General features: G+C 54.3%; 1 protein-coding gene across 3 annotated transcripts in view; it reads left to right on the top strand.

Annotated features, from left to right (window-relative positions):
- Nucleotides 1-8614: 8614 nt before the first annotated feature.
- SAG (S-antigen visual arrestin) overlaps nt 8615-14755 on the top strand; it is a 29048-nt gene continuing 22907 nt past the window's right edge. For 2 of the 3 annotated variants that reach the window (XM_045845656.1, XM_045845658.1), the window contains exons 1-3: nt 9610-9763; nt 10448-10578; nt 14563-14623. In XM_045845656.1, the coding sequence (XP_045701612.1) occupies nt 10504-10578; nt 14563-14623 (136 nt within the window). In that variant the 5' untranslated portion in view covers nt 9610-9763; nt 10448-10503. Of the gene's footprint in view, nt 8687-9609; nt 9764-10447; nt 10579-14562; nt 14624-14755 lie in introns of those variants that run through there. The other variant, XM_045845657.1, reaches the window with a different exon arrangement.

The following is a 14755-nucleotide window of genomic DNA, read 5'->3' as shown; positions in this document are numbered from 1 at the left end:
GGTGAGAAGCTACCCCGCCCAGGAGTGTGCTGGGCTGCAGAAACCAAGTATCGCAAATTCTGTAAGATCTGAGTTGTACGCCACTTTCCAGCTGCGGGAAAGCGCCAGCTCAGCAAGAAGCCGTCCGGGACCCTGAGTCCTGTGGGTGATGGGACGGGCATCCTCAGACCTGCCTGCCTGCCTGCCCTGCCTGCCCTCCACCAGACACACGAGGGAGCCCCAGCTTGTCAAACCAACGAACCTCAGAATTCTTGAATAAAGTGAAATATGTGTTTGTGTAGATTCTGCGAGAGCACATAAGCTATGTGGTACGTGCCAGCAAAAGATCGAACTCTGAGCCAGAAAGTGATCCTTACCTGCCTCGCCTCTGTGACATTTGCTTCTCTTACCTCAGGAGCTCTGGCTTCCGCAGCTCCGGTTTCCAGCTGTGCCTCCAAACCCCTCCCGTCTTCATTCCAGATCCTTCCCGTCCTCTGCGCACTCCGGCCACACTGCGCTCCTCAAACACCTGCTTGTTGTAGTGAGTGCTTGCTGCCCGGGACTGCGCTGCCCTCTGACCCAACTCCCCGGGCCGCACACCGGGGACGTCCACCCCTGGGCGGGTCGGGAGCCTAAGGAGGCAGCAAACACGTGCAGTGAGCCCCAACACCCCCACCTGCCACTCAGCAACTTCACCAGAGCGTTTTATAGCACACTTCAGGCATGACAATTTTTTTTAAAATTTTTGTATTGAATTTATTGGCTGACATTGGTTAACAAAATGATATAGGTCTCAGGCATGTCATTTCCCCATAAAGCAGCATGCGTCCCAAACTGCTAAGGACACCGGGCCATAATGATACCTCGTGGGATTACCGGTAACTCAGTGCTATTCACTGTCCGGCTGCAGTCGCATTTGCCGATGGTTTTGTCAGTGTGTTATGACTGGCTTGTTGGGGTTGGGATCCAGGTAGCTGTTGCTGCAGAACAAACTCCCTGAAAATGCAGGGGCTTCAAACAACCATTCTTATGAGTCTGAGTGGGCGGGGCTGGCCGGGCGCCCTGGACACTGGAGGGTGGCCTCACTCACGTCTGCCTGTCCACGTGCAGTCAGTTAGGGGAACACAGATGATGCTGCCAGAAAGCAAGTGTCACCGTGCAAGCCCTCGTCACTCTGCATGGGTCGCCTTTGTCCCATCCATTGGCTGGAGCAGACACCACAGGTGCCAGCCGTGTGGGGGCGGGGCCTAGAACCCCAACAGCAGCCTGGCAAGTGTCCACACAAAGGCCCACATTCTGTTCGCCCTCTCTGAAGTCTCATTCTGGAGCAGCATCTCTTGCCGAATGTCTGTAATGTCCGCACGAGGCTGGTTGCCTTTCCTTGTGTAAGTAGGGAGCTTGCGTCCCACGTGGGAGCGCTAGCCCTGCACGTCGCTGTGGGGCTGCTCCGACCCCGTGTGTGGAGCAGAGACTGTGGGGGTTGGGGGGGCGGCACTCAGGCTTCGATTTTCAGCGAGGTGGGTTTAGGAGACAGTAGGTAGGGTTCCTTGTGCGCCAGGCCGGTGAGAAGATGGGCTGTGAACAGGCCTGCTGCTCCCTGGGGCACATGCCCGGGTGTCCTAAGGGGCGTCTTGGAGTCTCCGGGACAGGTACATCCTTGACACCCGCTGTGTGCAGGGCACTCAGAGGTTTTACTTAGTAGAAACTGAATTGGCAAAAGCAAACCAAACAGCCCCAGGGTAGTGAATCATAACCGGCTGAAAGGGAGAGTGAGTAAAAGGGACAGTCAAAAGGGTAGGAAGAGACTTCCAGCCAAGATGGAGGCATAAGTAGACACACTGCCTCCTTGCACAACTAACACAGGGACAACAACAATTTAGAAACAGAATAACAACCAGAACTGATAGAAAATTGAACTATATGGAAGTCGGACATCCAGGGAGTTAAAATAGACACGTTCATCCAGACCAGTAGGAGGAGCAGAGTTGGGCAGCCAGGTGCGGGTCTCCTTGCGGAGAACTGAGGGCTTTGGGACCTAGGCATGTAAGGCATCCAGGGCACACAAGACTGCAGTGGGTGGACCCTGGGTGCGCAAGTGGCAGCTGGCAGGCCCTGGCCGAGGGGTGGCAACCGGCAGCCCCGGCAAGACGGTGATTGTGAAACAAGGCACTGCGCACAACCCAGGATCCCAGCGCTGGGAAACAGAGCCTCGGGACGCTGATTGGAAACACCTGTGGGAGCTGAGGCACAGGGAGAGACTCCCAGCCTCACAGGAGAGGTCGTTGGAGGGGTCCCACGGGGTGCACAAGCCCACCCACATGGGAATTGGCACCAGAGGGGCCCAGCTTGCCCGGGGGAAGTGGTGGAAGGGAATGAGGTCCAACAGAGAGTGGAGCAAGCGCCATTGTGCCCTCTCCGACCCCACCCCCACATACAACGTCACAACCCAGCGACTGGGGTGCCCGGCCCTGGTGAACACCTAAGGATCCGCCCCACCTATGTCACAGGCGCGACCAGACCAAAGGAAAAAAAAAAAAACATGGCTCAAACAGAAGAACAAATGAAAGCCTCAGAATCAGTACTTCTAAGCAACTGAGAGATAGCCAACCTATCAGATGCACAGTTCAAAGCACTGGTGATCAGGAAGCTCACAGAATTGGTTGATTTTGGTCGCAAATTAGATGAACAAATGCAGGCTACAATAAGTGAAATGAAGGAAAATGCACAGGGAACCAATAGTGATGGAATGAAAGCTGGGTCTCACATCAATGGAGTGGACCAGAAGGAAGAAAGAAATGACCAACAGAAAAGAATGGAGAAATAAGAATTCAAAAAAAATGAGGAGAAGCTTAGGAACCTCCAGGACATCTTTAAATGATCCAACATCCGAATTATAGGGGTATCAGAAGGAGAAGAGGAAGAGCAACCAGTGGAAAACTTATTTGAACAAATAATAAAGGAGAAATTCCCCCAATCTAGAAAAGGAAATAGACTTCCAGGAAGTCCAGGAAGCTCAGAGAGTCCCAAAGACGTTGGAACCAAGAAGGAACACACCAAGGCACATCCTAATTACATTAGCCAAGGTAAAATTGAAGGAGAGAATCCTCAAAGTAGCAAGAGATAAGGGGACAGTCACCTACAAAGGAGTTCCCATCAGACTGTCAGCTGATTTCTCAAAAGAGATCTTACAGGCAAGAAGGGGCTGGAAAGAAGTATTCACAGTCATGAAAGGCAAGGACCTACATCCAAGATTGCTCTATCCAGCAAAGCTTTCATTTAGAATGGAAGGGCAGATAAAGTGCTTCTCAGATAAGGTCAAGTTAAAGTTCATCATCACAAAGCCCTTATCATGTGAAATGTTAAAGGGACTTATCTAAGAAAAACAAGATAAAAAAACATGTATAGTAAAAGGAGAGCAAACTCACAATTATTAACAACCACACCTAAAACAAAAACAAAAACAAAGACAAACTAAGCAAACAACTAGAACAGGAACAGAACCACAGAAATGGAGATCACATGGAGGGTTAGCAACAGGGGAGTGGGAGGAGGAGAGAGGGGGAAAAGTTACAGAGAACAAGTAGCATAGATGGTAGGTTGGAAATAGGGGGAGGACAAGAGTAGTATGGGAAATGTAGAAGCTAAACAACTTATGACACATGGACATGAGCTAAAGGGGGGGAATATGGGTGGGAGGGGGTGTACAGGGTGGAGGGGAATGAAAGGGGGTGGTTAATGGACAACTGTAATAGCATAATCAATAAAATATATTTTTAAAAGATTGCTTAAAAAAGAAAGCTGCACAAAAAGGGTAAATAACTGTTTTGTGGAAATTTTGTTCTGTATATTTATGTGTATGTACTGGGTCACAATGTAAAAAATGCATTTTTAAGTGCATTGAGTTGGAAATCACATAACCACTTTATATTTTTTATATTTTTTAAGATGTATTTATTTTAGAGAGGGGAAGGGAGAGAGAAAGAGAGGGAGAGAAACATCAATGTGTGGTTGCCTCTCACATGCCCCCTGTTGGGGCCTACAACCCAGGCATGTGCCCTGACTGGGAATCGAACCGGAACCCCCTTGATTCACAGGCTGGTGCTCAATTCACTGAGCCACATCAGCCAGGGCTCACATAACCACTTTAAAGGCAAGAATTCAGTGGCATTTCGTGCACTCACAGCATTGTACAACCACCGCCTCTATCTGGTGCCAATAAAAAAGGGTATTTTTTAACTGGATCGTTGTCTGTGTTTTCCAAACTTTTTTGATCTATAGCAATTCATGGATCTGAACAAAAGCATGGGACCTTGTCTCAGCTCGGGCTGCCGTGACCAAGTATCACTGGCTGAGTTGTTATAACAACAGGGAGTTATTTCTCACGTTTCTGGAGGCCGGAAGTCTGAGATCAAGGTGTCTGCAATGTGGGTTCCAGGTTGAGACCTTGGGCTGGTAGGTGCTGCCATTGCACCGTGTGTTCACGTGACTTCTTTGTGCGTGGGGAGAGTGGAAAGAACGAGTCTCTCCACAAGGACACTAATCCTATTAGACCAGGGCCCCACCCTCATGACCTCATTCTACCCTATTCACTTCCCAAAGGCCCCAACTCCGAATCCCCTCACCCCAGGGGTTAGGGCTCCCCCACGCCGCAAATTTTGGAGGGGCTGCACCTTCAGTCTGTAGAGGCCTCTCCTACAAACGACATCTACCTTATTTTGCCAACTTCTGGAGCAAGCAATGCAATTTGTGATCGAGTCCAATTCCTGTGCCGTAGCAGCTTTGTTGCCATGGAAACCCCTCCAGTGGGCATGTGGCCTGGCCGGCAGGTGAAGAAGCACCTTGGGGAGGACCAAGGGGAGTCTTGATCAGGACCCTCTGCCTCCACTCTGCACGGCACTTCATCTTTTCTCCCTGGCCCTGCAGGTGAGGGAAAGGAAATGGCAGTGAGGCCCAGCTCCTTCCTGTGTGTCACAGTGGACTCATCGGTGACCCTTGGGTCCCAGGACTGCAGTCTGCGGCTGCAGGCTGACCAACCTGCCCCTGTTGCACGGAAACCTGGACCGTTACGTGCCGTTCCCAGCACGATGCCCCGAGATGGGCATTTGAAACCTGTCTTGGGGTGGGACCCCACGGTGCCGAGAGGACGTCAGTGCCTGCGAGGAAGGAGTGCCTGTGTTCTAATTATGAGAGTCACGCGCGGAAGAGATGAGATTAACTTGGAGCGTCAGAGAGAAGCAGGAGATTGGTTCCATTCTAACCGAACTTTCTTACGCTTCGTCCTGTTTCAAAGAAAGATGACTGATTTCACCATCCCTGGAAGCATTCAACAACGTCCTGTGGCTATTGCAGAAGAGATCAAAGCAGGGAGTGGGGTGGGGCCTAAGGGTCTCTGCCCACCTTGAGAACCCATGGGGTTCCATGGATGATTTCAGTATAAGCCGGCCCAACCCATAACAGCCCTCTATCCTCCAGGTCAGCTGACAAAGAGGTGCCTGGTGGCGTTAAGGTGGCTTTTAAAAGCTCCCGTTCCCTGGCCCTCGTCGTGAATACAGTCGCCTCCGACTTCTCAAGCGCTCTCTGCTCCCAGCCACCAGGATGCCGGGGAACAAGGTTTCCTTCTGTCGCTGATGGTCAGCAGAGTGCACCAGTGTGCCTCAGGCCTGTGCCCTGGTGAACCCCTGAGCCGATCGCCTTACCCCAAAGCCCGAAGCTGCTTAGTCGAGCGTCCCCTCAAGCTGCGGCTGGGTTGGGCACCAGGGGAGGAAACACACGGCAAGTTGGCTCCATCTCACCAGACGCCGACCACAGAGAAACAGACTTGGAGAATTCGCAGACCGGTACATTTCCAAAAGAATTGTAGGAGAAGGTCGGCAGCTTTTTCATGTGGCCGAGTGAGGATGTGTCCTAAGCTACTGTCTACGATCATCTTTATTTTCTGAAAGGAAGGACATTTTGTCCTTCTGCGTCCCAGCCGCATCCTGAAAGATTCACGGGTCACGTGTCACAGTCTCCATACTTTCAAATGGTTCCAAAGGGAAAAAGCGATGGAGGCCCATGACCTTGGGCAGCAAGCGGTTCATCGTCGAGTCTCAGTGTGGAATGTGGGTGTTTGCTGTGCCGTTCCAACTTCTGTTCTAAACAACCACTGTTCTAACATGCACAGTGCGTTCGAGAGAGTGTTGGACTAATGACGGGCAACTCAGAGTTTCCCCGGAGTTCGGGGAGTCGGCGGGGTGGGGGGGGGGTGACTGAACCGGGGCCCAAGGAAGTCTTGGGGGTGATGGACGTGTTCTACGTCATCATCATGGTGGCGGGTAAACTCATCAGACCACCCTGGAAAGGAGTGCATTGGGTTGTATGTCGAGTGCACCTCAGTAGGGGCAGAGAGGGAGGGACAGGACATTCGACACTGAACGCCTTTGGTTCTGTTGAGAACACGCAGTTACTGCCTTGTTTCTCTCAGTCCCCCCGAGCAGAGACCAGGGCTTGGGAGTGACTGCCTGGAACCACGTTTCCTAAAAACCAGTGTTAGCTCCTTGCTGTGCGTCTTTGCTGATGGTACATGCAAAGGGTATGAACACGTGCATGTATGTGTGTGCACATATAAAAACATACATGTGTGTGTATGTACACATGTAGACTGTTGGCGAAATCCGATCACAGTGCACATTTCATCCTATGACCTCTGGCTCAGTCACAATCTCTGTTTTCCCCTTCCAGATATCTCCATCTTACCTGTCAGGTAGATTATAGTCAGGTTTTCCCCGTGGACCCCAAACGTCTTCTACATCCTGTGGGTGCATTTGGGTGGGTCCCGCCTGGGACCGAGCGCGGCATCTGCTGCTGAGTCCCCTGAGCGTCTTTCAGTCCAGTCCGCCGCTTTTCTGGGACGTGGACTTATTACGCAAGATGCCGGCTCCTCTCTGGACCCGTCTGGGAGCTCTCTCGCATTGCTGTTCAGCTTGTTCCTCTGCTCTTTGCGTTTCCTGTACACTAGAAGTCATGTCTGAACCCCGATGGGGCCGGTTACCCCCTGGGGGCGCCTCCCAACCGGCTGGCAGCGCGGACCGTGGGCACCCCTGGCTCTCCACTGTGCTGCCGGGCTTGCCCCTGTGACGAGCCCAGGGTCCATGCGGCGTCCCCTTGGTTCTACAGGGACAACCACTTTCCCATCACATCTGCTGGTTCTGACACCAGCGAATAATTGTTGTCTGAGTCAGTAACTTCATCAGTGTTTTCGAGTGCTGGTTTTGGTGTTATTCGGGTGTGGTGAGGCCGACAGGCAAGGAGACGGGTGCCATGTATTGATAGTCTGTTACAGTTCCCCGAGAGAGGGGCAGGCCACGCCACACAGGTCACCTGAAGAAGCACCAGGGTAGGTCGGGGGGCAGTGGGATCGAGGGGGAAACGTGGGCAAGAGTCTTTCCGTGGTTCCCAGGAAAGCACTGGCAAGGCAGGGTAAGCAGGCCCAAGACGGGCGGGTTGAGTGTCTTGAGAGGCCCTGGGGGGCGGGGCCTGTCTCCAGCTGTCTGTCCCCCGGGCCCGGTTGGTGAGGGCGGGGCCACAGCGGCTCCCAGAGCGGAAGACAAGGAGAGGCTGAGGTGTGTGGGCTGTGGGTCGGATGGTTTGCATTTACCCCAGGGCAGCAAGGCCCCAGAGAGCAAAGCATCAGAAACACAGACAATAAAAAGGCATTATTCATACAGTCCGTTGCTCAAATGATGTTTTGCTGATTTTATCATTTGTTTTACATTTATTCGCTGGCATTACTTTATTTAAAAAACAGTTTTCTCCCTTAGAAATTTTTAAAAAATATTTTATTTATTTATGTTTAGAGAGGGAAGGGAGGGAGAAAGAGAGAGAGAGAAACATCAACGTGCGGTTGCTGGGGGCCAGGGCCTGCAACCCAGGCATGTGCCCTGATGACACTTTGGTTCACAGTCCACGCTCAATCCACTGAGCTATACCAGCCAGGGGCCTCCCCTTAGAAATTTTTTAAAAATCCCCCCCCGCTTTAGCTCTCGCCAGCTATTACACGGTTGCAGTCCAGTGGCTCACTGATTCGGTCCGAGTATCCCGAGGCCCCTGTTCCGGATGCCTGCGACGGGACGGGGTAAGAACAGGCAAAAGCCGCCAAGTGTCAGAGACTTACATTTCCGGCGACGGTGCAGTGCGGGGACGGACAAGGAACAAGATTAAAATGTGAATTCTCTTGTGTGTTAGATGACAAGTGGTACAGGGGGAAATGATGCAGAGACAGAGGATGAAAGCGTCGGGGGAGGGGGCATAGGGCGACATCGACATCCAGACCCGGAGGGATGAAGGGAGCGAGCCGAGCGGCTGGCTGCGGGAAGAGTGTCCCCGGACGGGACACAGGGATTGCGCGGGCCCTGCGGCAGGTCTGGAGAAAAGCAAAGGGGCCCGAGGACCGGGGCTAAGCGGGCGAGGTGGTGAGACGCAGGGTCGCAGGCGGCGGGGCAGCCAGGTCACACAGGGCCCCGCAGGTTTCATCCAGGCTTAACTGGGGGGAAGCCACTGGCGTGTCCTGACAGGTGCTGACACCCCAAACCGGCTTTCTGCTGAGACTTGCTTCCTCCCCAGACACCAGGTCCAGCCCAACGTGTGGGTCAGTGGCCACAGCGTGCCCTCCAGGCACTCCCTGGGTGTTCGTGGGAGCCGCTGTTGTGCTGGGCACTGCGATCGGAAGGTGAGGGAAACACAGCAGCGTGGGTGCCCGGCCTTGTACAACCCAGAGTCAAGCGCTGAAGAGAGACATGGAGTCACCGTCCGCGCACGTGCCCAGGGCGCAGTGCTGGAGGGTGGCAGAGGCTCTGCCGAGGAAGGGCCTGCTGGGCTGGAGCCGCAAGGGGGACAGAGTCAGTGAGGCGGGGAGACGGGAGGACTGTCCGGGCGCAGACAGCTTGGGGACGGGGTGCAGGGCCGTGCAGAGGGGCGGGCAGAGGGGCGGGCAGAGTTTTAAAGAGGTGCCTGTGTCCCCAGGGCCATGGGGTGGGGTGAGCAGCGTGGTGCAGAGCGGGGCCTGGGAGGGCCTGGCGGTGCAGATGGACAGATGGTGCCGTCAGACCCGCAGGAGGCCTCTGGTCCGGGAGAGCAGGGCGGCTGCCGTGGACCCTCGGGGAGGTGCTGGGCCCGGAGAGCGGGGACAGATTCCAGACACTGGGGACACGGACAGGACTCGTGACCCCACCAAGAGGACGATGGGCTGGAGGGGAGGGACCTGCCTGGTTTGGCTCGCCTGGCACGAGGGGTTCCTGTTGAGGTTGATGTATCCCCTTGACCTTTTCTGCATATCCCTGCGTGAGCCACCTGCCGGGGTTAATCGGGTGTTTTGAGGACTCAGAAATCCCTGTCCTTCGAAGAGATGATCAGTCTATTTCCAGAACCCAAAGAGGGTTAGGCTAGAAAGTAGCTTTCCTTGAGCCGCTGTCCCTCCCCCCATGCGGTCCCCAGTCCAGCGGGGTGGCTCCCCGCTCTGAGCCCCCCCCCGCCCCGGAAGGAGGCCTGGCCTGACGCCTGGCACTGCTGAGTGACACGTCCGCCCGTCTTGACACTAATCCAATGTCCACTCCGCCCCGAGGAGGGGATTTGGCTCTGAGGCCTTGAGACCTTGAGCGCGGGCCCCCTCTCCAGATCCCCTACAAATTCCCGACACACGTCAGCCGGGGGCCTCGCCGGGGTCATCGGGGCAGACAGCCGGGGCTGACCGCCACGGCGGAGGGCACAGAGCCCTTCTCCTCCTGGGCCATCTGGCTGGTCGCACAAGGTATGTGACCGCCCTTGCACGCGCCTTCTCGGGCACGGGACAGGATGCGGCAGGGCCAGCTCAGGGTGGCGGGTGTGTGCGTGCCGTCCGTCTGTCCCTGTTTCACCCGCTCCGGGTAGTTCCCGAGCACTTTGCTTGTTCAGGAAACCGGAGTGCGCTGAGGGGTGCCAAGAAGACACCCCCGCTGTCTGTGCGCCCGGGAGGGGGAGGGGGGCAGGAACAGCCCAGCACCGCCGACCACGCATTGCCGAACCTGCCTTTTGGGGGTTTAACACATTTTGAAAGTGCTGTTTGTCGTGAAGGGGTTACGCTGTGCCTTTCGGGACCCTTCCCACTGTAATTGCCGTAAGACAGCACCCTGACAGGATTTCAAAGTCGCCCTGCCCCAGTGTACGACACCAAAGGGTAGTCAGCAAGTAGGACCTTCCCACTGGCATCCGGCTGGGCTCCCTGGTGAGGCGTGCCGACCGATGTTTGGGGCTTGTCAATAAAAATAAAAGCACAGCTTTTCCAAAGTGGTGCACTGCCGTGCAATACGAACCAGACAGAGACCTTATTTAATCAAACGTGGACACTGGTAGGCAGGTAGGGGCAACGTCGGGCGGATGCGCAGCGTCTCACGAGCAGGTTTTACGCCCAGGATGCGCTTGACTTTACATGTAGGACTGATTTTACCTTCCCCAGCCCCCTGACCCCTGAAGGGTGTCCCGAGGTGGAAGGCACTGCCGGGGACAGGTAGCATGGCGGCCAACGCGAAGACCGGTAAGGCGGCACCAAACCACGTCATCTTCAAGAAGGTCTCCAGGGACAAATCGGTAGGTGGCGCAGAAGTGAGTGCTTGATGGAAATGTTTGCCTGTTGGTTGGTTGGTTGGTTGGTTGGTTTTTCAAAGGAGCCTTTTGGAGAATAGATATGATCAACCCCAAGACCTCGTGAAGTTGAGAGGTGCTGTCTGTCTATTTTCTGTCTCTGCCTGAGACGGATGCTAGATGCGGTGTATGTGAACAAGTCAGCTGCAGAAACACAACTTCTTCTTTTTAAGATTTTATTTATTTATTTTCAGAGAGGGAAGGGAGGGAGAAAGAGAGAGAAACATCATGTGTGGTTGCTAGGGGCCGTGGCCTGCAACCCAGGCATGTGCCCTGGCTGGGAATCGAACCTGTGATGCTTTGGTTCGCAGCCCGCGCTCAATCCACTGACCTATGCCAGCCAGGGCTCAACTTCTTCTTTTTAATTTTTATTTATTTATTTTTAGACAGAGGGGAAGAGAGAGAGAAAGAGAGGGAAAGAAACATCAATGTGTAGTTGCCTCTCATGAGCCCCCTACGGGGGACCTGGCCTGCAACCCAGGCACGTGCCCTGACTCAGAATCGAACCGGCGACGCTTTGGTTTGCAGGCTGGTGCTCAATTTGCTGAGCCACACCAGCCAGGGCAGAGATGCAACTTCTCTTCAACTGCAGCAAGACTTTAGTCCTGAGACCCTTAATTTTCTCCTAATCTCTCAGTCCCCTTCTCCTCACCCCTAATTTTACTTCTTTTCCTAGCCAGCCTTGAGTCCACAACCTACCACTGCAAACACTGTTTTGTGTCTACCTGGAACTCACTTGGCCCTTTGTCTGTCATCTCCCCTCCCCGCCTGGGGAAGCCCCTAATGGGGCATCAACAGGACTCGCTCCCTCCTGCGCACCTGCCCCGGCGCAGCGCTCTCGGCCTTGCTGGGCCTTCAGGGCCTCGGGACAACAGAGCATGCTCAGCTGCTCCCCCTCCGCCATGCTGCCCTGCGGCTGCAGGGCCGCCAACACCCTGGCACACTGCATCCTCGGCAGGGAGAGCGCCACTGTTGGCTCCGTCAGGGGCACATGAGATGATGGTCCAGATGTGCCCATGAACTTCCCAGTGTGGGAGACTGGGGAAGGTCCACCCCAAGTCTCCGAGGATGGGGTGGCCTCACTCTATTCGATGGCTTCTTAGGGGCCAGCCGTCTAGCTCCACACCATCGGGACAAGCTGCCTATGCAATTTCAAATTTCCTAATAGCTGCTTTTAAAAAATAAGAGGAAAAAGGTGGCATTCGCTTTAATATTATCTTTCTTTAACCCCATATACCCAGAAAGCTATCGTTTTAACCTGTAAAGGATACAAACATTTTTGGTGACATATTTTACATGCGTTTTCTGGTGTGTATTCTACATCCACAGCACCTGTCAGTCGGGAATGGCCGTATTTCACGTGTCCAGGCGCCAGCTGTGACTAGTGGCTGCCGTACTGGACCGTGCGGATGAAGGCCCTCCTTCCTGCTGACTTCCAAAGCCCGCATGGGGCCCCCAAACTCGCTCTGAGCCCTCCGGTGTCACACACGAGACTCGGGCTCTGCTAGCCCCCCTCTCCCCGCCCCTCTCCTGGCAGAGGAGCCCCCTGGTTTTCATCAAGTACCCCGATCCGCCGGGGTGGCGGTTGGGCGCTCCTCGCCCTTTCACTCTCCAAACTCTTTTCTAACGTGTGTCTTTCCAGGGCACTTCCGGCAGGAGGAGAGAGGTGCTGCTGCTGGGCCTTGTCATTTTCCACTTTTTTCTTCCTCACGCCTAGGTCTGCACCCTTTGCACCAAGAAGTTTAGACCTTTTTGTATTGTGGGGTAAAAAATAATTCATCCACTGATGTCTCAGATGATGAGGGTCGTTCCAACTGCCACCTCCGTGTGGGTCCCGGCATGGGGTGCCGGGGCTCGGGGGCCGGGTCTCTGGGAGTCTGTCTGCTCTGCCCTCTCTTCACCCTCCTGCTGGTGGCAAGGTGGCTGCCCCAGCTCCAGGCGTCTCACCCTCACTTCCTCCTAGAAGAAGGAAGAGGCTGTTGCTTCCTGGGGTCTCCTTTTAAGAGTGAGGACAAAATTTCTCTCATATCTCATTGGTCAAAACTGGGTCACATGCCTGCTTCTTTTGTAATCCTCCCCTGATGACACTTTTTCTTCGCTTTTAGAGAGAGAGAGAGAGAGAGAGAAACATTGACTAGTTGTCTTCTCATGTGCACCCCGACTGAGATCAAACCTGCAACCTGGGTGTGTGCCCTGACTGGGAATTGAACCTGCGACCCTTTGGTCTAAGGGACAACACTCCAACCAACTGAGCCACACCAGTCAGGGCCGCATGCCCGCTTTATACCAGTCCTGAGCCAAAGGAATTGGATAATCATAACTGATCTGGCCAATTGAGAATCATCCTCTGGGCTGGCCTCCTCTCAGCTCAGGACCACAGGGGTGTGGTGGACCCTGCGACATCGGGTGACTTATCCAGGAAGGAGTGCGTGGCCGTTGGGTGGGCAAGCAGCAGGCGGCTACAGTCTCACACTCAGCCCCTCTCCACTGCCTGCCCCTGCCCTCGCATCTACACGGAGGAGGTGCCTGCGCTCCCACCCGGGGTCCATGCTGCCTCAGGGTCCTGCACCATCAGCCTCCCGCCCGGCGGTATCTGCAGCCTCTCTCTCTCCCCCAGGCCTTTGCCTGAGCATCCAAACTAGTACCGACCTCAGTACCTTAAAAACACCCCCAACGCTGTACCCTTTCTAGCTCGCCTTCCTTCACAGCCAAAGCCTGAAAAAGAAGAAAACCCTCACTCTCATCACCTGCCTCTTTCCCTCCCCCGCAGGGCACTCCTTCCCGCTCCCGACCATACCCGCTCCCTGCCCGGCCCTCTTTCCGAACTTGCCAGTCCGTTCCCCACTCTGCCGCCAACGTGGCCACAGTCTCGGGGGTCCCCTCTGTGAAACGGGCTGATGATTCCTGTCTCACGGGGCTGCTGTGAGGATTCAGTGAAATTCGCAGCCACAGCGTTCAGCGTGGTGCATGGTGCCTGGTACACAGTCAACCCTCTACATGCCTTGTGACTGCAGGTCTTTCATCCGGTTTGACATGCTTCAGTGTCTCCCTAGATTCTTCGGGGCCAGGTCCCCTAAGACCCTTTCCGCCATCAGCCTGCACCCCCATCTGGTGGCCAGTCACCTGCAAATGAAGCATGAGCAGTTCCAGAAGTATCCTGTTGTCTTCGGGCTTTGTACACACCGAACTGTTTCACCCAGAAAGCGCACCCCCACCCCCACCATCCAACCTCCTGTCCTCTGTCCGGTCACCTGGCTATGCTACTCTTATGGTGGTTCAATGTCGTTCATGCAGATGACCTGAGGCTCGGGGATTCATTCAGTCCAGGACCTCTGAGGGGAGGGGGTGGGTCTAGGAGACGATTTAATGCCAACGAAAATGATTTGGAGTATTCACGGAAATAAAAATGTGAATTTAGGAGGCTTAGGGAAGAAGGGGCTGGCCATTTGCTACTCACTGGCGCATGTAGCAAATGTTGATGGAGTCTAGAAATTCTTTTTAACTGAGGTGGGGAAACCTGTCACTCACAGCTAGAAATTAAAGGCTTAACATGCAAATGGGTGGGAGAAGGCTCATTTGCATAGGGATAACTTTCCTCGAAAGTACTCTCAGTTAATTCAACTAGTTTAGCTGGGTGATATCAGACCCGGGCCTGGTGGATAAAGGTGGAGAGAACAGGGTCCATCCAAAGGGGAAGGAAGGATTCCGTGGAGCTGACTTACGAGGCGGAGGAAAGAGCACACCTTGCCTGCAACCCATCCTCTCTGCCCTCGGCCAAGCAGGGGGCGGGGAGGTGATGGGCCGGCTGCAGACCAGGGGCTCCTCTCCCCAAAACTCATCAAAAGGTTTTGGTTGTTGGCTGATTTTTAAGACAACACCTTAGGTGAGTGTTCTCTGGCCACTTAGAATCCATATGTGTTCTGCCCACAGGTGACCATCTACCTGGGGAAGAGAGACTACATAGACCATGTTGACCAAGTAGAGCCTGTGGGTAAGTTGAGTTTGGAGTCAGGTTCTCTCGCTGGCTTTCCTTTAAGTCAACAGACAACTCCTCGCTTTGTGTTTTTAAAAATGGGCTTTGCTGGTAGTGTGATCAAAGACGTGCAAACAGAAACATCCGTGA

The sequence above is a fragment of the Phyllostomus hastatus genome, unplaced genomic scaffold, assembly GCF_019186645.2.
Source record: "Phyllostomus hastatus isolate PE091 unplaced genomic scaffold, TTU_PhHast_1.1 phas_contig_477, whole genome shotgun sequence".
Lineage (NCBI taxonomy): Eukaryota > Metazoa > Chordata > Mammalia > Chiroptera > Phyllostomidae > Phyllostomus > Phyllostomus hastatus.
This window is presented reverse-complemented; position numbering and strand designations above follow the sequence as displayed.